We start from the raw sequence: 21882 nt of genomic DNA, 5'->3' as shown, positions 1-21882 counted from the left end.
AGAAAAAGAAGGAATGATAACAAAGGCTTGTGGCTTGCACAGAGAGTCCAAGCCCGCTGACTGTGATTGGCCATTAATTAGAAACAACCAACATGGGCCAATCACAGATGCACCTGTTGCATTCCACAGCAGCAGATAATCATTGGTTACATTTTGTTCCTGAGGCCCCTCAGCTTCTCAGGAGGAAAAAATCCCAAGGAAAGGATTTTTCATAAAAGATGTGTGTGACAGCATCCCAAATTTACTGGACACTCAATACCTGTGACATGTCCACCTTGGCTTGGGATGCAACAGGAAATACCAGCACCGTCTTCCCCCATGGGACACGCATCCCTTGGCTCCTGTCACACCCCTGGGCTGGGTGCTGGGGGCAAGAGGGCTCTGGAGGGACACAGGGGGAATGGGGGCCATGCAGGGGTGGCATTTCTCCATCCTGCAGCAGTGATGGCATGGCTGTGCAGGGCAGAACCACCGCCAGGCACCATCTCTGCGGGCTGAGCGTGGGCCCTGCTGCTGGAGCTGCGCAGAGGAGTCACCACGCCAGGCTTGTCCCCAGGAGCTGTGTGACACCCTGGCTGCCTGCTGGGCCCCGTGGTTCCTCCCTGCAGGGTGTGAGTGAGTGCATGACCCGTGCAGGGAGTGCTGTGCTCAGTGAGCAGAGCAGCAGGGCCCGCTCGCTGCCTCCATGTGACTGCAGCTTCCGTCAGCTCCTTCCGCAAAGCCTAAATTGGTGCTCAGCCACAGGGCGGGTGGCACACGGCCCCGAGGGTGGCACACGGACCCCCGGGGTGGCACACGGACCCTGAGGGTGGCACACAGACCCCTAGCCCTGTCCCCAGGACCCCCTGAGCGCAGCTGAGGGGCTGCAGGATGGAGCGTGCCAAAGCCCACGCGGTGAGTAACTGCTCCCCATACCTGTGCTGGGGGAAACACCCAGCACGGGGTTCCCTGTGCCAGCCTGGGGACCTGTGTGTCACCAACAGCCGTGCTGGAAGGGCTGTGGCTGCGTGGGCTCGTGCTGGGGTTGGTGTGAAGCGTGGGGAGCAGCCCGGCAGCTCCCAGAGCTCTTGGATGTGGGCTCTGGTGTAGGGCTGCGGGTGAGGGTTTCCTGCTGGGGCTGCTGCCTCCTCTCCTGGCTGGCCAGATGCCATCCCACCAGCTCCAGGGAGCACTGGGAGGATGGAGGTGCTTCTGGTGTTGGGAGAAGCTGAGGAAGGTTGAGGTGGGTGAAGGAAAGTGGGAGCTTCTGCAGAGAACCAAAGCTGATGTTCCTTGGGTGCAGCAAGGACCGAGGTTCAGGACAGCAGGGTCCCTCTCCTACCACCGTGCCTGGGTGTGAGTTGCTGCTGGACCCCAAGGACTTGAGAGGGTGAAAGGTGCTGTGTGTCAGTTGCAGCCTGGAGAAAGGGGACTACCTCTCCATCTCCCCCAGAGAAATAAATCCTGCTTTGATAAGGCATCAGCTCAACACTTTGGCTGTCCCAAAGAAGGACACAGCCCAGGACATGCTCTGCTCCCTCTGTGCTGCGAGGCTCTGGTTCCCTGGGCTGCCCAAAATAACCCTGTTTCTCCTTCATGCAGTGGCAGCTGTGAAAGTGCCGTGTGTCAAACACTGGCTGAGCCCTCACTGCTCATTTGCCTGAGTTTCAGCTTTTCCCCAGATGCAAATGCCGTCAGCTCCGCTCCCACCAGGTCAGTGATGGGGCAGCTCCCGCTGGAGAGCCTCTGCTTCCCTGGAAGGGTCTGCAGCAGGGATGGGCACTGGGGGGACTTGGGGGGGTGGGCTGGTGTCCCCTGGGGAGTGTTTGGTGCCAAGAGGGGGCACACGAGCCCTGCTGGGGGGACGCCCTGCAGGAAGGATGCAGCTCAGTGGCCTCCACAAGCAGCTGTGCAGCAGTGACGGTGCCTTCCCCCCATGCACTGCCACCCCCGTGCCTGCCCTTCCCCAAACTGGGGGAGCCCCACCAGGGCTTCTGCTGGGGTGGGTGGGCTCAGTGCTGAGGCTCTGTGCCCCTTATTCCATGGGCAGCATCACCTGAGCATTTTGGGGTGAACTGTTTGCAGCTCCTGACCTCCTCCCCTCTGTCTCCCTCTCCACAGGAGTGCCACCACTGAGATGGAGGCCCCGCTCCCTGGTCTCTCCCTGCTCCTTCTCCTCCTGGCAGTGGGATGGGGAAGCAGGATGGATGCAGCCTGGGCACCATCTCCTGGGGGCTGTGAGCTTGTAAGTCCTCTCTTGTGAACCCTCAGCCCTCTGAGTGCTTGATCCTGCCTGGCAAAGCCCAGGCAGCTCAGCATCTCCAGACCTTCTCCCTCCCAGCTACTGGCTTGGAGTGGACTGGTGTGCCAAGGCTACGACCAAAGAGCCGCCTCCTTCCCCCTTACTGTGCTCCCCAGACTTGTCCCTCTTCATCTCCTGCCTCCCACGGTGGTGTTAGATATCCTCCTCTTCCTTCAGGTGCAGAGCATCATGGACTGCACTGGCAGATGGCTGAGCTCCATCCCAGGAAACCTTCGAGGCGATACCGAGGAGCTGTTTCTTGATGACAACACTATCCAGGTCCTGGGCAATGCCTCCCTGCTCCTGTATCCCCAGCTCTGGCATCTCAGCTTGACCAGGAACCACCTGGAGCTCATTGAGCCCGGTGCCTTCCTCAGCAGCCAAGGCCTGGAGGTGCTCTCCTTGAAAGACAACCTGCTCTTCACCAACTACTCACTGACAGCCGCTGCTCTTTCTGCTCTGCCGGCCTTGAGGATGCTGGATCTGGCTGGAAACCAGCTCAGGGAGGACATGGTATCAGTTTTAGTCTCAAACCTCTCTTCCTTGGAGTCCCTGTCTGTGGCCAGGAACATCATCATGAGGTTGGACTCGTCTATCTTCACAAACCTGACAGAGCTGCTGGAACTGAACCTGGAGAAGAACTACATCTTTGAGATTGACAATGCCTTTGAAGGGCTGCAGAGGCTGCAGAGGCTCAACTTAGCTTACAACTACCTTCCGTGTCTGGTGGGGTTTGACCTGACCCAGCTCAGGGTGCTCAATCTCAGCAACAACGTCATTGAGTGGTTTCTGACCATGGAAATCAATGACCTCTTTGAGCTGGAGGTGCTGGACCTGTCCCACAACCGCCTGCTGTTCTTCCCTGTGCTGCCCAGGCAGAGCAAGCTGTACTCCTTGCTGCTGCAGGACAACAGGATGAGCTTCTACCAGAGGCTCCCCAATGGCACCTCCCTGGCCAACGTCACCATGCAGTTCCTGATCATTGATGGCAACTCCACCAACATCACCACGGTCAGGCTCTGGGACGAGCTCTGCCACAGCAACCTCTCCTCCCTGCGCCTCCTGGACATGAGCCAGAACGAGGTCTGGGGCCTGCCAGATGATTTCCTGGCCCAGATGCCCTCCCTGACTCACCTGAAGCTCAACCAGAACTGCCTGGAGGCATTTCACCTGTCGGAGGAGGACCCCTTGGCCAGGCTGACAGAGCTGGACCTCAGCCAGAACCAGCTGGTGGAGCTGGGGGTGAAGGTGGGCGCTGGGGACATCCTGCCCAGCCTGCAGCTCTTCAACCTCAGCACCAACAGGCTGCAGGCTCTTCCTCCCGGGATTTTCACCCACACCAGGAAGATCACTACCCTGGACCTCAGCTACAACCGGGTTGACCTCTGTCCCCAGCCAGGTGAGGCCGAGAGTCTCTCCTGCGTGGACATCAGGGGTGTGGAGACCTTGAGCCACCTCTCCTTGGCTGGCTGTGGTCTGCAGGGGATGGGCGGCCGCCCCTTCCAGGGGACATCGCTGATGCACCTGGACCTCTCTGACAACCGCCAGCTGCTGTCCGGGGACCTGGCGTGGCTGCAGGACCTTGTCCTGACACTGCAGGTGCTGTCTCTGAGGAACACCAGCCTCTCCTCCACCATGGACTTCTCTGCCCTGAGCAGCCTGGTGCGCTTGGACCTTTCTGGGAACTGCTTGGCCGTGTTCCCCGCCTGGCTGGGCGCGCTGAGGCTGCGCAGCCTGGACCTGCGGGACAACTGCCTGCCAGCACTGCCACAGGACCTGCCACACCAGGCACCGCTGGGCAGGAGCCTGCGGGAGCTCTACCTCAGCCAGAACCCCTACAACTGCTGCACGCTGGGCTGGTGGCACGCCCTGCAGCAGGCCCAGGGGCTGCGTGTCCCTGACGGGCAGCAGGTGACTTGCAGGCACGGCCCCCGTGCGCTCAGCCCTGGCGCACTGCCCCAGCCCGTCCTGCAGAGCTGCCAATGGCAGACGGCCAACATGGAGCTGCTCTACCTGGTGCTGGCTCTGCCCACCTGCCTGACGCTCCTGGTGGCCTTCGTGGTTGTCTTCCTCATGCTCAAGGAGAAGTTGCTGAAAATGGTGAAAAATCGGTGTGGGGTGTCCAGCCCTTACTAATGGCTGAGGAAGAGGAAGGGCTCGGGAAGAGTCATTAATAGGGGGTGGTCAGGAGTGTAGGTCAAGACGGAAAGCTGATGGATGCAGGACATGAGGTGCTGGGAGAGCTGCCATTCCTGCCCTAATGGTACCCAAAGGGTGAAGGCTGTCTCTGGTGATGGAGCGCTGGGAATCCTCAAGGAATGTGTCTGCAGCAGAAACCTTCAGCTGGTGCTGGTGAGAGCTGAGTGGACAAGACATCAAACATTCCTTGGCTGAAAGGACAGGTCGCCCAGAAAATCTGTGGATGCCCCACGTGTGGAAGCAGGTTGGAGTGGGCTTGGAGCAATGTGATCTAGAGGAAGGTGTTGTAACCAGATGGGTTTTTAAAGTCTCTTCCAACCCAGACCACTCTGGGATTCTGTGACAATTTTCTTCAGCACTGCTTCCCCCCCACCTTCCAGCAGTTCCTTTTATTTATTCCCACCTGTAGCCAACTCAAAAAGTCTTCCAGACCTGTAACCAGCCTCCACAAAGTGCCCCAGGCTGGAGCAAACATCACCTGGGTGCTGTGGAGAAGGGTCTCTGTAGCCACAGCTTTCCAGCACTGCCAAACTCGCAGGCAGCCCTGAGCATGCACCAAGTGGGTGTGCTGATAAAGACAGGCGTTGTCAGCAGGGCTCAAAGACACATTTTGGGGTGTTGTTTCTTCACTAAGTCACAGTCTGGGCTAGAAAAGTCCATTAGAAAACAGCCCAAGTTGCAACAACAGGAAATATTGATTGAAAAGCAGGAGAGTAAATGATATCCCTCAGTGATATTTTATCATGGATTTATATTTCTCCAGTGACTGCTGGATTAAACATACAAAGGAAACAAGAGAAATCCTTCCTCCTTGTTGTGCAAGCCCTGCTCTGGCAGGCAGTGCCCGGGGGTTTCCTCCACCCAGCTCTGCTCACAGCAGCTCTGCCTCTGCCAGAGCAGCCAGCACTACCTGGGGAAGTGCTGCTCTGCTCCTCGGGGGTCACTGAGGGGAAAGGAGAAGTGGTGGTGGTTTGTGCTAACTCAAAACCCCTTCTGAGAACTGGGGTGGCTCTATTCCTGTGGCACTGTTGGGATTTTTCTAGTGAAACATGTTTAATGGGAACGGGGCACAGGGAAGTGTGCAGCAGTGCTGGAGTGGAATTCTGGGGGCTTGTCCTGCCTGGGTGTGGGTGGGCTCAGTCAGTGACGTGGGGTGTGCCGGGGATCAAGCCCAGTGGAGTTGTCCTGTGAGGTGATGGAGGCAGATGCCCAAGGCTGGCCTGAAGCTGGGAGGATGCCGGGGATGGTGCAGGCAGGGGAGCCAAGGCTGGCAGCAGGACAAACCCTTCCCAGGCACAGGTGTGGGACTGGGGTCCTGGGGGAGCCTGGGGTGGCTGCTGGCTGTGCAAGGCTGGAAAATGGATGGGTCAGACCCTGATAGACCAGCCAGCAGCTCCACTGGGACTGAGAGCAGTACAGGCTCTGGAAACCCATCTGTCAGATCTGGCTGGGAAATGACCGCTTTCTGCCCCAAATTTAGACTGAAATAGCCAAAACCAAAGCAGGCTCTAAGTGGGGAATCCCTCAGCCTATTTCAACTCTTCTTTTGCCTGTAAGCTGCACCCTGGGGGACAGAGTGACCTATAAATACATCCCTGCACCGTCCCCAGCTGCATTCTGGAGTCTCCCTGCTGGCAGGCTGAGCAGGTGCCCCTGCGAGATCCCCTCTCCCTGGGACTGGGCTTGGAGAGGGATGTGTGTCCTTCCCCACCTCCACAGCTGGAGGGGGATGTGTGTCCTTCCCCAGCTCCACAGCTGGAGAGGGATGTGTGTCCTTCCCCACCTCCACAGCTGGAGGGGGATGTGTGTCCTTCCCCACCTCCACAGCCAAAGCTGCTGCTCCATCCAGTGTGGGGTGCAGGGTGCAGCTGTGGGAGAACACGTAGGGAGGAACCCAGGCACCTGGCACTGCCCAGGGCATGGATAAAAAGGAGGGATTCTTAATTGCATGGAGCTGATGGGGATACTCAACATTCCCTCATCACGGTGCCTGGAAAGCCGTGGCTCAGCTGGAGCTGTGCTGTGAAGGGGATGTTGGGGCAGCAAGAGGAGATCCCACTTTCTGAGGTGTCCTTACAAAGCTGCTCTCAGCATCCTTGCCAGGCCATGGTGATCAGGGAAGGTCCTTGGTGCCTGGAGAACCCAGGGGTCCCACCCAGCTTCAGTAACGGCCAAAAGGCCATCCCAGAGAGCAACAGGGCAGTCACCCTTGTGTTGGGAAAGCCATGGAATGAATGTTCTTTGTTTGGAGCACAGCTCTAGAAAAGAGGGTGGCTGGAAGAAGTCAGCATGGACTGCTGAGGCTAAGTTATGCCTGCCCAACCTGCTTTCCTCTCAGGATTAAATGAATGGATGTGTAGGCAAGGGGAGAGTGGTGGATTCCCTGTGCCTCAGCGAGGCTTTGGACACAGAGTCCCACAATGTTCTCCATACAAGTGCAGATGTCAGGGTCTGGATGTGTGGGCAGCCAGGCAGGTCAGGATCAGTGGGAGTGAAGTGCAGAGAGGGCTGTGGCCAGTGGGATGTGCTCTGCCAGGAGGCTGCTGAGGGGACTGTTTTGGGATCTGTCCCATGTCATGTCTTTATGCATGACCTAAAGCTGGCTGTGAAGTGCCTTCCTGCCATGTTCCCAGAGGATCCCAAACTGGGAAGAGCAGTCTGGCTCCCTGCTGAAGGCCTGGGGTGGGCTGGAGCAACAGGCCAGCAGGAACCTCACACTCCAGGCACTCCTTTGGCCTCATGTAGCCCTCACTGGAGACGGGGCCATGCCTGGGGCTGGGCACAGGACATGTCCTGGGCAGGATGAAGCTGAGGGCAGGCTGGAAGTGGAGGACAGGTTCCCAGGGGCCCTCTCCCTCCCAAGTGGGAGATCCTTCTGTGTTGTTATGTTGCAATTGCTGAGGCAAGGCCTGTGCCAGACCCCTGCACGCCCTTTCCTGTCCTGGGAGAGCTGAGTCAGCCTTTACATTTTTTTTTTTAATTTTGGCAAGTGAGGCCTCAGCTTTCATTTCTCTCCTGTCTGAAGACCCCCTTGGCCAAGTGTGAGCTCCCTTGTCCTCTCTAGTAAAGCACTCTGGTTTAACTGACACTTGCTCCATGTTTTTCACAGCAGTGACTCATTTTGGGGCGCAGGAGGAGAGCTCTTCCAGCTGCTCCTCCAACCACCCCTCTTAGTTATGTCAGCAGTGTGTTGAGGCCCCTCAATTTGGGATGAAGGCCCATCTCACCCTCAGCCCTCTCAGCTGCCTGGGTTCAGAAAGCCAAAACCCAGGAAGCTTTTGGAGCTGTAAAATTTCCCAAAGAATCCTAATCTTAGTCCTCCAGTTCTTACATGAGAGCAGGACTGATGTAGTAGAGCCCAGCCAAGGTAGACAGCTGGATTAAAACCTTCAGTGGGATGAGTTTGTCTTACTCTAGAACCACCCCCAGCCTCTGACCTTCTACCACTCTGGTTTTTTCAGATACTTTAAGCAATTTCTCCCAGAACTGAGCACTTATGAGGAAGCATCACCCAGGAGTGATCCAATCATCCCATTGAAGCTGTTAGAAATCACTGTGTTTTCAAAAGTACTTTCAAGACTAATTCATTTTCAAGATATTCATTCTCTTACATGTAAGGACTTATTTTTGTGTAAGCTAAAACTGAAGATTTAAGCATTGCTAGGGAAATGTGAGAGTAATATTCTCAATGCAGAGTTGATTTATCCAGAATGACTGATACATATTTAACTTCCCAGCAGGCAATAATAATCACCCTATTTGTACAGTACAGCTTTAACAGTGTCCTCAGGACATGAATATTTAACGCCTCATTTTCAGCCAAAGCTGACTGAAATGTAAAAAATTGAAAGATTAAATAATTTAAAATTCTTTTATGTAGGAAAAGACTAAAACCAGCCAACAATTTCAGCTATGCAGTTTCCATTTAATCAAGTCTGGCTCCTTAAATAAAGCTGACTTAAGCCTGGGATTGCTGTGGCACCTTGGGTTCTCCTGAGCCAGTGTATGGTGACATTGTTCTCTCTTCTGGGACACTGAGATTTGTCTCTGAACTGCCCATCTTTGTCTGGAATCACATTTCTTCATCTGACTCCGTGTCCCAGGCACAGGACTCCAGGTGCTCATCCTGTGGGAAATCCACCTCAACGTTGTAAACAAAGTCAGGGTCATCCCTCCTCTTCCTGTTCTTTTCGAAGAGCTCGTCCATGATGCTCTTCCTTTTGGCCAGTTCCTTGTCATCCAGTTTGTTCATATCCTCCTCTGGGTCAATGGTGTGTTCGTGATGATACCTTCCCAAGCTCTCAGACAGGCTCTGTCCCTCCAGATGATCTCTCAGCAAGCTGTAGAGTTTCTCCAGCTGGTGCAGCGAGACCCCTTCCAGGTAGGGCTTGTGCCGGGGGTTGTTCTTCATCTGCTCGGCGGCCCTGCTGCAGTCTGGGGAGAGCCAACACAGCCACCTGCAGCTCCAACAAACCTCTTCCCACTGACACACCTCCTCCCAAACCCTCCCCAGGCGTGTCTCCAAACCCTGCAGGCTCAGAGAGCCGTTGAGTTGTGGGCTCCTTGGAGAGGCAACATTACCCCCGTTGCCACATTTCTCTTCACAGAGAAAAGCAAGGCACAATTCTTCTCAAAGATTTCTGAGATTCACATTCTCTGAACTTAACACAATTCTTATCATTTGCTGTGCCTGTGTTGTGCCAAAGTAGAATGCAGTATGGAAATTTTTTACTCAAAGTGAGGATGTTTTGTTCCCTTGGCTTGTCAGGGCCAAGACGTGTGTGTGTGTCCAGACTGTCATGGGACAGTCAGGAGAGAACCAGAGATGAGTGCAGCTCTAAGCCGCGCAAGCAGTTATGAGTGAGTACATGGCAGATTCAGTTTAGATACAATGTACATAGTATAATATAATACAGTCATTAATTAGCCTCCTGATGATAGAGTGAGATGCATCATTCTCTCTCCCTCACCGACGTGGGAGTCGCCTTTGATTTACAACAACCCCAGCACAGCCCCTCCCTGCTCACTGCTGGGAGGGCACTCGGTGTGCTGCTACCAATGGGCTCCTCTGCATGAAGGAAAAGAGTGAATGCATTGCTGCAGACAGGAAGGAATGCATTCAGGAAGGAATGCCCCTCACCTGAGAACCTGGAGAAGTTCCTGATGGGCATGATGCGCTGGCGCATCTTCTCCTGGATGTTATCTCTGTAGATGAGGATGATGGAGGGGGGCTGGAAGCAGACCCCACATTTCTGTGCACTGAAAGTCATCCTGGATCCATCAGAGTCCCCAGCAGCTCTCCCTGGGAATGAGGAAAAGGAAAAGGGAGCAGAGTCTCTCAGTTGTGGTATTTTCTGGGGTCCCTCAGGGCAGGAAGGAAATGATGAATCTGACTCCATGTTCTTAGAAGGCTAATTTATTATTTTATGGTATTCCATTATTTTAAACAATGCTATACTAAAATTATACTAAAGAATAGAGAAAGGATACAGACAGAAGGCTTAACAAGATACTAATGAAAACTCATGACTGCTTCCAGAGTCCTGACACAGCCTGACTGCGATTGGATATGAAGTAAAAACAATTCACATGTTGGATAAACAATCTCCAACCACATTCCAAAGCAGCAAAACACAGGAGAAGCAAATGAGATAATATTGTTTTCCTTTTTCTCTGAGGCTTCTCAGCTTCCCAGGACAGAAATCCTGGCAAAAGGAATTTTCCAGAAAATATGACAGTGACACTCTGTGGTGCTCTTTTTGTCAGGAGTTCAGCAAAATCACAGAACCCCAGAGTGGCTTGGGTCAGAATGGGCTTAAAACCTATTCTAATTTAACTATGAAATTAAATTAGATGGGACTTAAAAATCCAAATGTGTTGCAGATCCTGTTTCCCAGCTCAATGGACAGCACTAAGTACAGGTGTTACTTTTATTTTGAATAAAAAAAATTGGTTAAAACCCAATATTTTTATTGTTTTAAAGACTTCTATTGGTTTAAAGACTTTTATTGGTTTAAAACCTATGAAAAATTTGGTTTTAAATGAGTGAAAATATGTGAAACATGAAGGTGATTTCCAAGCTGCAGTAAGGCAAAGTAACACATTTTACCCCAAAAAATGAAAGTATTTCTCCACATCAAGAAAAATCGCATTAATGTTGAAAATGTGCTTTGAGGTAGAATTGGAAACACGCCTCCTTTGTAAAAAATCACACAGGAAAGAGTTTGAACATGCAGCAATGTCCTTAAAAACGGAAAATTTCCAGTGCCGGGTTGGTGGGGATTTGGAGAAACTGGAGTGGTGCAAGGTGTCCCTGCCCATGGCAGCGGCTGGAACGAGAGAAGCTTTAAGGTCCCTCCAGCCCGAACCATTCCGGGATTCTACGAAGATGAGAAACACAAACGTGAGCAGCTCTTCGTATCTGCGGCAAAGAGCGTTTGCATCTCCCGGTAACCGGGCTGAGCCCCTCGCTGCCGGCTTCGGGAGCGCTCCGGCGGCGCAGCCGGGACCGTTCGGAGCCGCACGAGCGGCCGAGGCCCGAGCTCCGAGCTCGAGGGGCAGCGGGGCACGGCCGGGTCGGTCCCTCCCAGCCGGGCCCATCCTGGGAGAGGCAGGAGGGACCGCAGTGAGTCCATCTGGCGCCACCTCCCTGCTCCAGCAGGGCCACCCCAGAGCCCATAGCACACATTGTGCCCAGACAGCTCTGGGATATCCCCGGTGAGGAGACTCCACACCCTCTCTGGGCTCTGTTCAGGGCTCAGGCACTGCCCAGGAAAGTTCTTCCTCATGTGCAGGTGGAGCTGCCTGGGCTCAGGCCCTGCCCGTGGCTCTGGTGCCATTGCTGGGCCTGGAGCAGAGCCCGGCCCTGCTCTGCCCCTCCCTGCAGCCAGGGCCAGCCAGGCCTGAGGGCCCCTCTCAGCTGGGGCTCCTCTCCAGGCAGAGCAGCCACAGCTCCCTCAGCCTTGCCTGGGCACCCAGATGCTCCAGGCCCTTGCTCCGCTGGCCCCGCTCCAGGAACTCCCAGTCTCCCTTACACTCTTGCCCTGTCCCCTCACCGTGGGGGTAGCGGAAACACACTTCTTTCTCCTCTTCTTCCTCCTCCTCCTGCTCCATCTCCATCTCCTCCTCCCGCTCCCGCTCCTCCCCCGGGGCGGTCCGGCCTCTCCGGGCGGTTGCCATGGCTCCGCCGCCGCCGCCGAGCCCCAGCGGCAAAGGCCCCCTTACCCAAGGCCCCCTTCGGGCTGCCCACATTAACGCCTGCGGAACACGGCGCCGCGCAGCAAGGCGTGGGGGGCCCCGCGCGGTCAGGCGGCGCAGGGGCAGCCCGCGTGGGCCGTGAGGTGCGGGCCGCCATGGCGGGCGGGCGGCGGGGGCCGGTGCGGGTCGGGGCCGGGCTGGGCGCGCTGCTCTGCGCCCTCCGTGAGTGCCCGAGGGGAACCGCGCCGGGAAAGGAGCGCGGGGTGGGCAGCTGGGGAGGGAGCCAGGCTGGGACAGCTGGGGATGTTCCGCCTGGAGAAGGGAAGGCTCCAGGGAGAGCTCAGAGCCCCTGACAGTGCCTGAAGGGGCTCCAGGAGAGCTGGAGAGGGACTGGGGACAAGGGATGGAGTGAGAGGACACAAGGAATGGCTGCACACTGCCAGAGGGCAGGGCTAGTGGGTTATTGGGACGGAATTGTTCGCTGTGAGGGTGGGGAGGCTCTGGCACAGGGTGCCCAGAGCAGCTGTGGCTGGAAGTGTTCAAGGACAGACCTGGAGCACCCTGGTCTTGGGGATCCGTCCCTGCCCAAAGCTGAGGGTTGGAACAAGATGGGCTTGAAGGTCTCTTCCAACCCAAACTATCCTGTGACTCAGGATTTGAGGACTATGGCTCTGCCAGTGAACCAAGAAACCTCTTCTGCTCTTTGGTCACAGTCAAGTACTGCTTCCCTTCTTCTGGGAGAGAGTTTGCAGATGAGGCGTTCGTGAGTTATAAAACCTTTCCAGCCCTGTGGTCGCTGTGCTGTTTCACTCTTGTCTCTCTTGTGTCACCTTAGATGTGCAGGCAGCCTGTCGGGTCACCACTGTCACACAGGAGCTCCTCAAGGAGGGGTTTCACAGGTGAGTCCTCTCCCTGCCCTCCATGAGCATAATGTGCCACAGGATCTGCTGTTGGAAGAAACTTCTTTTCATGTGGATTTGTAGCAACTCCCTGGGAATGTATTAACAGCACCAAGGGATTAACCAGCTATAGTGGAGGGAAAATAGGGGGCCCCTTTCTCAAACCTTTGTGGAGGCCATTGGTGGTTCTGAGATATTAACAAAGAAGTGAAACTTCATTTTGGCCGTGGATGTGGGGTTGAGGTTAAGAAGGCTGGACAGGGAAGTGTGATCAGAATGAGTTGCACTTGGTGTGAGAGCTCATCTCATCTGAGAAATGTCTCTCGGGGGTCTTGTGCCCCACTTTGGAAGTGTGGGTGTAAATGTTTTGCTCCTGTTGCTGTTTGAAGGGACCTGCTGGTGAAGGTAGAGCTTGGGGAGGATGCAGGAGGATGTGCAGTGGCAGCTCAGGTGCATCTGCCACCAGGAATCTACGTGGATCCCTACGAGCTGGCAACGCTGCAGCAGCACAACCTGACCAAGGTAATGGCCCCAGCACCAGGAGGTGTGGAATGTCTGCTCATTATCTGGCTCATTGGACCAAGGTGATTAATTCCTGGAAGGAGGTGCCAAACAATATAATCTGCCTGGTGTCTCCTTGTAGCCCAGCTTGCTTGGCATCTCCTGGTGCTGCTGGTGATGTACCAGGGAGCTGCTGCTCCTCTCTTAGCCCCAGGTGAGCAGCTGTGGTAAAAGGGCCTGGGGTTTAGAAGGTGGAAGGGAAACCTGTAGCCATGATATTTTCTGAAAAATCCCTTTGCCAGGATTTTTCTCCTGAGAAGCTGAGAAGCCTCAGAAGAAAAGAAAAACAATGATTATCTGCTGCTGTGGAATGCAACAGGTCGATCTTTGATTGGTTGTTTTTAATTGATAGCCAGTCACAGTCCAGCTGTCTCAGATTCTCTGGTCAGTCACAATATTTTATTATTATTCCTTTCCTTTCTATTCCTTGCTAGCCTTCTGATGAAACCCTTTTTTCTATTCTTTTAGTATAGTTTTAATATATCATTTTCTTTTAATATAATATATATCATAAAATAATAAATCAGCCTTCTGAAACATGGAGTCAAGATTCTCATCTCTTCCCTCATCCTGGGACCCCTGCAAACACCACCACAGAAACCACCAGAGAGGTGCTGGTGAGCTCTAAGTCAGATGCTGTGTGGTTGGACTGAGCAGCTTGGTTTTCATCCCAGCTTCATTTTCATCCCAGCTTGGTTTTCATCCCAGCTTTCTGTGCTGTTGTCCAGTCTTTGCCTCACATTAGAGAGATGTGCAAAGGCTGTGGGCACCGTGGTTGAGCTGACACCTCACAGGTCTGGCTGTAGGCACAGTGACACTGTGAACTTTTCCCAAGACTCCTTGAACACAGTCTTAAAAAGGCATTTTGGAACAGCTTAAGGCTGCGAATTAAGGAATTCCCAACTTGATCATCCTGACCACAAAATCACTCTCAGTGCCAGAACAAGGAGGGGAAACAATTTCTGATTTCCATTACAACCATTGCTGTGTCTCTCCCTGCTTGCAGGCAGTGCTATTCCCTGATGCCATTGACGTGGAGGCTCCAGAGTACCTGGCCAAGGCTGTTGTGCTGCTGCTGTTCCTGGAGCCGGAGGCGCACTGCTCCCGCTGCTTCCACGGCACTGTGCCCGTGCACGCCCGCTACCACCGCCCAGCCCGGGCCACACACCAGGCCTTGGTGGCTCTGCAGAGCCCAGAGGTGCTGCTCTGCTGCTGCCACGGTGAGATCCTCATTGGTGCTCTTGGGCAGTCCCAAATCTGGCTGTGCCTGGGATCTCTAGCTGGTCACAGTGACCCTGAGATGCATTAGAAAGTCTCTTTTCCCAGCCCGGTGCTCAAAGAAGGAGTCAGAGCTCTTCAGTTCTTGTTCTCAAGGTTGTTTATTGTATCTTATCTATAAAATTCTTTCTCTTGTCTGTGGGAACCCAGGGCATCCCTCTGGCAGTCCAGGATGGCCAGGACCCCTGCCAGGGGGCTCAGAAGCCCTGGCACGGAGCCCAAAACACCTGTGGGTTTGATTATGACCCGTGGAGCAAATTACCAACCTTATATGAAGATCTGCAAGCCACAACAGTTTAGGTAGAATAATAGTGAAGTTATCACGGGGTGAAAAAGTAGATTTTGGGGTTTCTAGAATGGGGGTTCAGGGGGCAAGATAGAGGAATCTGGGCATGTCCAGCCTTTCTCTTTCTTCTTCTTGGCCTCCACCTTCTGCTGTGATGGTGGCACTTTTGGATTGGTTTAGAATAGAAGCTCACTGTCTAACATAAGTGATAGGTACTGGGAAGTTATTGTAAATATTATAAACGTAGTTTTTAGTATAAAGACATAACACTGCCCTGGGGGCAGGCAGAGTGCCTGGAACTGTCCTGGACAGACCTCGGCAGGGCAGGAGAAAATTTTTTATAGATGAGGAACAATAAACAACCTTGAGACCGAGAAATGAAGAGCTCTGACTCCTTCTTCAAGCGCCAGGCTGGGAAAAGAGACTTTTAATATTCTCGGGGTCGCAGTGACCACAAAAAGATCCCGAGACCTGTCCAGCCAAGGTCCATTCAGCAGGACAGTTCCAGGCACTCTGCCTGCCTCAGAGGCAGTGTTATCTTTTTATACTAAAATCTACATGTACAATATTTACAATTACTTTCTAATACCTATCACCTATGTTAGACAGTGAGCTTCTACCTTAAACCAATCCAAAGTGCCAACATCACAGCAGAAGATGGAGGCCAAGAAGAAGAAGAAGAAGGAGAAAGGCTGGACATGCCCAGATTTCTCCATCTTGCCCCCTGAACCCCTATTCTAAAAACCCCAAAAATCTATTTTTCACCCTGTGATAAATTCACCATCATTCTACTTAAACTGTTGTGGCTTGCAGATCTTCATATAAGGTTGGTAATTTGCTCCATGGATCATAATTGAAAGCACAAGTGTCTTGGGCTCTGTGCCAGGGTGTCTGAGCCCCCTGGCAGGGATCTTAGCAGTCCAGGACAGCCAGAGGGATGTCCTGAATTCCAACAGTTGTGTCTGAGATGGGGCTCTTGGTAGTTGCCTGAATGTAAGCAGAAGGCGTGGCCCTGATAAAGACCTTCCTCCCTTTTGATGCTAAAAGCTAAAAACTTTTCCTTCGGGCACATGATAAAGATTATCTTGCTGGATACTTTTAAGTCAGCATCATTCCAAGTGTCAGAACTTGATCAGATGATCCCATTTCCCAGATTTATAACCACATTTTTCCATAACCAAGCTAGGGGAATTCCTGCTGTATCAGGAAAGGAAGAGTTGTAAAGTCCACAGCGAAGACTGCCCAGTGTCACTTTGGCCATGCAGAGGTGTTTCACCACTTGGCTCCCAGGGAATAGATTCTGTTGAGCTGTTGTAGGGGAAAAATCTCTTATTTGGAAAAAGCTTTCAGGCCAGATTGCTTATCCTGCCTGGCTCCTGGTGATGCAGGAATGCTCTCCCTAGGTCACCTGTCTGCAGAGTGCTGGGAACCTGCTGAAGTGGACGCTCCTTGCTCATCTGACACCAGCAGTCCCTGTCAGTGGCACACCACAAAACACAGACCTGTGAGTTCTCCCTCTGGTTCTTTTTAACAACTGCTGCCTTTTTGCTGTGATTAACACCTTTCTGGATTAATTTTTAAGATTAATTCCTAACAGGAATGAATCATTAAGAGACTAGCTGGGTGGTTCCCCCTTTGTCAGGCTCCTTTTTTCCTTTCTGAATGGCTTTTAGTGGGGGTCATCTTGCCCTTCTGCTGTGTTTACAGGGATTGTGCTTTTCTGCCCCTTTAGCATGGCTGCTCTCCTGACCTTTTTTTTCCCCCTTACTAGTTTACTTTGAATCCTAGGATATAATTGGCACTGGCCAAATTAAGAGAAGTCTTCACAATGTTGGTGCTTCAGAGGAGTAGCAAGGTGGAATATGATAATCTAGCTAAAGTAATGGTAAAACTGCAAAGATTTAAGGAGTAGCATCCTAAAAGCACTTCTATTTGCTTGGTTGTTATCTGGTTGGGTGAGTGTCTAGGAAAAGGTGAAGTTTCTTATTGTGTTTGAAACCAAGGCAAGTTGGATCTTCAGTGTGGCCAACAACTGTCTTTGATGTGCAAAAGTGCCACAGCAGTGTAGAGATTCAGAAATTAGACTGATCTATATAATTAAATAATCTGTTGTTGTTGTAACACATCTACCTTCCTGTGGTGGTGTTCACAGGGGTCCCAGCATGAGGGAAGAGATGAGGATCTGACTCCATGTTTCAGAAGGATGATTTATTATTTTATGATATATATTATATTAAAAGAAAATGATATATTAAAACTATACTAAAAGAACAGAAGAAAGGATTTCATCAGAAGGCTAGCAAAGGAAAGAAAAGGAATGAAAATAAAATCTTGTCACTGACCAGAGAGTCTGAGACAGCTGGACTGTGATTGGCCATTAATTAAAAACAACCACATGAGACCAATCACAGATGCACCTGTTGCATTCCACAGCAGCAGACAACCATTGTTTACATTTCATTTCTGAGGCCTCTCAGCTTCTCAGGAGAAAAAATCCTAAGGAAAGAGTTTTTCATAAAAGATGTCTGTGACACTTTCCTATATTTAAGATACCTGCAGACCACTGGTACATCTGTAGCTGTTGTCCATGAACATTTTGCAGCTTCCTGTATCAATGAAAAAAACCAAATGTTTGTTGACTTTGGAGAAATCTGTGTCAGTGGTCTGAGCTCACCTTGGGAGCTGCTCTCCCTGCAGCATTCCAGACATACCCTCAGTGGCTGGAGCAGGAGCAGAGATCCAGGGATACAGGTGGCAGCAGATCCATTTCCTGAGCTCTGCAGTGCAGCAGTGGCTGGGAATTGAAAGGAGATATCCCATCTTGATTCTGATATTGAATCTCAGAAGAAGCTTTAGCCAAGAGCTGGTTAAATCAGGGTCTGCTTCCTCATCCTCTCAAAAAGAAACAGCTGGTGAAATGAGTGTTATATATTTATTTTTCTTTGTAGGTATGTGAGGAATCGATGCTGAAGGTTCCTGTGGGGCTCAGGGAGCACAGTTCCTTGGTGTGTGCCCTGACCCTGCTCACCACAGGGCTCTGCTCTGGCCTGATCCTGGCTGCTGCCTGCAAGTATGGACACTTCTCACAGTGACCTGAGGAATGTGGCATGTCTGAGCTCCCTCCAGCACAACTAACTGCACATTGCACTGGGCTCCTGGATGGATCCTGCTCTGCTGTTTTTTATATCTTAGGGGGTGCCAGGGTTCCAGAATGGATTATGGTTCCTTTGGCTCATAATGCTTACAAATGCCTTTCACAGCCCAGAAGACATTTTGGGTGTGTTGTCAATATCCAAAGCAGATGGAGAGTAGGAAAAAGCCTCAAAAAGCTGAAAGCACTGCTGTGAGCAATGAGGCAACAATCAGGAGTGGGTTTGGGGCTCCTATTCCCTCTTCCTGGCCCAGAGCCTGCTTCTAATATAGTGCTACCTCTTGCAGAGGTGTTTGTATTTCTTCACTCAGGGATTGGTTATTAAGGGTATGAAAAACATCATTGAGTCATTAAAATTTCTGAATTTTAAGCTTGTTGTGCAGATGGGTTATGTATGACTTTTTGTGACATTCTGTGCTTACCTGGGACACCTCAATAATCTCTCCCATCCTAATGACTTTGAGGGGTTGACTGCTCTTGGCCTAATTAGAATCACAGAGTCATTAAGGTTGGAAAAACCCTCTAAGATCATTCAGTCCAACCATTCCCCCACTGCTGCCAAAGCCACTCCCAAGCCATGTCCCTAAATGCCACATCCACAGGTCTGTGAAACCCCTCCAGGGGCTTCCACCACTGAAGAATCCCTCCAGAGGACTCCACCACTGCCCTGGACAGTTGTGCCAAGGCTGGCCAGCCCTTCCCAAGAGGAACCTTTCCCAATATCCAGTCTGAACCTCCCCTGGCACAGCTTGAGGCTGTTTCCTCTTGTCCTGTCCCTGTTCCCTGGGAGAAAAGCCTGACTCTCACCTGGCTCCATGTCCTGTCAGGAGTTGTGGAGAGAGTGAAGGTTCCCCTGAGCCTCCTTTTCTCCAGGCTGAGCAATTGGTCAGAATTGAAAGAGTTTAGAAAATCTGAAGAAATTTCACCCTATTTCATGAGTGGAAAGAAACCCTTGGAAGATGAAAGTGAGGGACAGGATAGTGACCAGAAGCAAATATTTAGAAGATGTACATTCAGTCTCCAGGACAGTTGATAAATAGAAGGAAATGGAGAGGAAATGAGCTAATGGAAAAGCAGAGAGGCTCTGGAGCAGCAGAGCTCGGGCGCTGTCTGCAGCTGTCAGTAGGTGGCACTGGGAGCCCACGGTAACCCCGTGTGGAGAAAAGAGATTTTATTCACCATTAACCTCGAGTAAATTAGTCAAAGCAGGGAATCTGGGTGAGTGTGTGTGAGAGAGGCTGAATGAAAATTCCTTTCATCCATGTCTTTTGGGCATCTTTCTCCTGCTGGAATTGAACAGAGTGAATTCCTTGGGAAACAATCAAAGAGAGATATGGGCTGTCCAGCCCTGCCAGCACTGGCACCAGCGCTGTGTCACTGGTCTCCAAGTGGGATGTTTCATTCCCAGAGCTCAGTTTGTCCCTGTGCTCTGCAGGTTTGGAGCCTGACCCTTGGAATGGCAACATCCCAGACTGCCAGAGCTGAGGGACAGGACTTCATTGCCTGTTTTTGAACACCAGTTGAAAATCATAGGTTGAATCCCTCAGCTAAATCAATCTCCCTGACAAAACCTAGGGAAGGGGCATGGGAATGAAACAAAAAATATTGGAGGTGGAAAAAAAATGGAGGTAAAGTGTATATCAAGATTGCCATCAATCACCTTTTCAACTGAACCTAAGTAATTGATTCTGATTAATGTAAAATATGAGAGGAATGGCAGAGCTTCACAAGGGGTGGTTTTTGTTATGGCAAATATTTGCTGTTATTAAACCCTCTGCACTTGTATTATAAATATAGCAGACACATTTTTCCTTACAAGCTGTAAATAATCTGATAACCATAGCAGTGTTAATTACAAAGGAATTTGAATCTTTCTCTCAGAGCAGAAACTGCTGTCACTAAGGCAGCACAGAATTTAGCAATGTGCCCTGCAGGGGGATTCAAGTGCCAGCTCCAGAGGGATCACAGAGATCAGAGGAGGAGCTGTAAGTGCAAAAATTCTGGCAGTTTTGGAGACAGGAATGAGGTGTTCAGGAGTTCTTGGCAAGAAAACACCACCACAAGGAGGGTTGGACACAAACATCCCCATCTTTAATATGTGTGAGGACTGAATCAGCAGGAAAAGAGAAGGGGATGGGGCATTAAAGGCTGTGTTGGGGATTAAGGCTTTCTGAATCACAAAGAAATGTGTATTAAAAAACCCCAAAAACCAAAAAAGAAAAAAAAAAAACCCTCCTAAAAAGCTGTGCCTGGGGAGGGAGACAGAAGGGAGGGAGGGGAGTCAGAATTCTGCAAATGGAGCTGGAGCTGAGAGGGGCTGGGGGTAGGAGGCCAAGGCAGCACAGAGAGGTGAGGAGGGATGGGGAGGAAGGCCAAGGGAAGGGTGAAGCCACAAACGTGCTGTGGCTTCTCCAGGGGTGTTGCAGAGGTGAATTAGCAGTGGCTGGGCTGAGTCAGAAAGGGAAAAGCAAACGTGGGAAGAGAAGTGAAAGCACGGCTGTGCCTGCAGGGGATTGGATGGGGGTCACTTGGGAATGGTGTTCCTGGAAAATGGCACATCTGCAGGGACAGGGGTTCTGTGGCTCTGCAGAGCTTCTCTGGAGAGTGAGGGAGCAGACAGCACACAGGTGTTGGCTGGAACCCACAAGCTGGAAACTGGGATGTGCCTGGACCTTCAGGGAGGATTGAGGAGTCCATGGATCCTTTCCCTGAGAGCTGGGGAAGGGGAGCTCCTGGGGTGTGTCCTGCTCCTTGCACAGGGAAAATCGGATGCTGCTGCAAACCTGGGTGCACAGAGGAGCTGAGATCCAGCCCCCAGGGTAGGTGGAAGCTTGGAGAAATCATGGAAGATTAAATGGCCCACGGGAATTTTGGGGGAGAAGCCTTGAGGGCACATATATGCTTTGTTCCTGCTGCATTTCTTGGAAGCTGCATTTCCAGCTGGAAGGGGCAGCACAGAGAGCTCTCTGTGTCCTGCTGCTGCCAGGTGGGCTCTGAGAAGGACCCACAGGTTGGTGGCAGGAGGGATGATTTGTTCTCAGCTGTATGCACAGAGGAGATACAAAATGAGCCCCTTCCAGGGCAGGAGGGAGAGAGAGCCAAGCACAGAGAAGGAACAGGAATGGAGAAGCTGTGGCTGCTCCTGGATCCCTGGCAGTGCCCAAGGCCAGGTTGGACAGGGCTTGGAGCACCTGGGACAGTGCAAGGTGTCCCTGCCATGGCAGGGGTGGCACTGGATGGGCTTTAAGGTCCCTTCCCACCCAAATGCATTCCATGAAGCCCTGTGGTGCTCTGACACCCCCACACTCCTGGGGAAGGGGGGGTTCCCCTCTTTGAGCCAGGGCAGAGCTGGAGGAGACACTGCAGGAGCCCCTGTGTGGGGCTGAACCCTACACATTTTGTATTTTCCTCACCAAATAATGCATTGAGGAAATAAACTCTAAGTTAAGCATCACGAGATGGGTGGAGGAGAGCCAGTTTAGAGGGATGCTGGATTTTTTAGGGTGCTGGACTTTTCCCCCTGCAGATGGTTGCTGTCCACAGCCAGAGAAAAAGAAGAGATCCAAACAGCCTAGAAAAAGAAAAATGTTATACATACAACATATATTTTTATATATAACGTGTAAAATAAAGCAATACATATTGCATATGATATAACAAATGCTATTTGTAATATATTTTTATATGTATTAAATTAATGTTACACTTATTTTGTATATATTATAAATGTATATATATGTATAATATATATATTATATGCATATATTATGCATAAGATTACTATATATAAGATATATATTATATAACATATATACATGAAAAATATGTATTTTTAGATACAATATAAATTACTATACCACATATTATATATATATAACATTTATTATAAAACATATTATATAAATCTTATTTATGTATAATATTTATTATTCATAAATATTATATTATATTATATTATATTATATTATATTATATTATATTATATTATATTATATTATATTATATTATATTATATTATATTATATTATAT

At 51.2% G+C, this 21882-nt stretch overlaps 3 protein-coding genes across 4 annotated transcripts; 2 read left to right on the top strand and 1 right to left on the bottom strand.

Annotated features, from left to right (window-relative positions):
* Positions 1-766: 766 nt before the first annotated feature.
* On the top strand, positions 767-4685 carry NRROS (negative regulator of reactive oxygen species). 2 transcript variants are annotated; one of them, XM_030954586.1, is made up of 4 exons: positions 767-894; positions 1582-1692; positions 2101-2224; positions 2459-4685. In XM_030954586.1, exons 3-4 carry the CDS (start codon positions 2117-2119, stop codon positions 4415-4417), a joined length of 2067 nt encoding a protein of 688 aa, XP_030810446.1. In that variant the 5' UTR covers positions 767-894; positions 1582-1692; positions 2101-2116; the 3' UTR covers positions 4418-4685. The 2 variants fall into 2 exon arrangements, with proteins under 2 accessions (XP_030810446.1, XP_030810447.1); XM_030954587.1 differs by lacking the exons at positions 767-894; positions 1582-1692 and having other exon boundaries at positions 2093-2224.
* Positions 4686-8162: 3477 nt separating this feature from the next.
* On the bottom strand, positions 8163-11659 carry CEP19 (centrosomal protein 19). The gene is made up of 3 exons (XM_030954399.1): positions 11536-11659; positions 9621-9782; positions 8163-8914 (listed from the first exon to the last, which is right to left on the bottom strand). Exons 1-3 carry the CDS (start codon positions 11657-11659, stop codon positions 8553-8555), a joined length of 648 nt encoding a protein of 215 aa, XP_030810259.1. The 3' UTR covers positions 8163-8552.
* Positions 11660-11825: 166 nt separating this feature from the next.
* On the top strand, positions 11826-18222 carry PIGX (phosphatidylinositol glycan anchor biosynthesis class X). The gene is made up of 6 exons (XM_030954505.1): positions 11826-11899; positions 12513-12576; positions 12966-13098; positions 14144-14357; positions 16105-16205; positions 17650-18222. Exons 1-6 carry the CDS (start codon positions 11833-11835, stop codon positions 17791-17793), a joined length of 723 nt encoding a protein of 240 aa, XP_030810365.1. The 5' UTR covers positions 11826-11832; the 3' UTR covers positions 17794-18222.
* Positions 18223-21882: the final 3660 nt, after the last annotated feature.

This window comes from Camarhynchus parvulus, chromosome 9 (assembly GCF_901933205.1).
Source record: "Camarhynchus parvulus chromosome 9, STF_HiC, whole genome shotgun sequence".
Classification (NCBI taxonomy): domain Eukaryota; kingdom Metazoa; phylum Chordata; class Aves; order Passeriformes; family Thraupidae; genus Camarhynchus; species Camarhynchus parvulus.
Note: the sequence above shows the minus strand (reverse complement) of the source record. Positions and strands in the feature narration are given on the sequence as shown.

What these genes read in the sequence shown, in the direction of transcription:
- CEP19 (XM_030954399.1), bottom strand. Translation starts at nt 11,659, where the DNA reads ATGGCAACCGCCCGGAGAGGCCGGACCGCCCCGGGGGAGGAGCGGGAG. An exon ending in GTGTTTCCGCTACCCCCACG is followed by an intron (nt 9,783 to 11,535) that starts GTGAGGGGACAG and finishes CCTCATTCCCAG; the next exon opens with GGAGAGCTGCTGGGGACTCT. An exon ending in GAACTTCTCCAGGTTCTCAG is followed by an intron (nt 8,915 to 9,620) that starts GTGAGGGGCATT and finishes GGCTCTCCCCAG; the next exon opens with ACTGCAGCAGGGCCGCCGAG.
- PIGX (XM_030954505.1), top strand. Translation starts at nt 11,833, where the DNA reads ATGGCGGGCGGGCGGCGGGGGCCGGTGCGGGTCGGGGCCGGGCTGGGC. An exon ending in CTCAAGGAGGGGTTTCACAG is followed by an intron (nt 12,577 to 12,965) that starts GTGAGTCCTCTC and finishes TGCTGTTTGAAG; the next exon opens with GGACCTGCTGGTGAAGGTAG. An exon ending in ACACCACAAAACACAGACCT is followed by an intron (nt 16,206 to 17,649) that starts GTGAGTTCTCCC and finishes TTTTCTTTGTAG; the next exon opens with GTATGTGAGGAATCGATGCT.
- NRROS (XM_030954586.1), top strand. Translation starts at nt 2,117, where the DNA reads ATGGAGGCCCCGCTCCCTGGTCTCTCCCTGCTCCTTCTCCTCCTGGCA. An exon ending in CTCCTGGGGGCTGTGAGCTT is followed by an intron (nt 2,225 to 2,458) that starts GTAAGTCCTCTC and finishes CTCTTCCTTCAG; the next exon opens with GTGCAGAGCATCATGGACTG.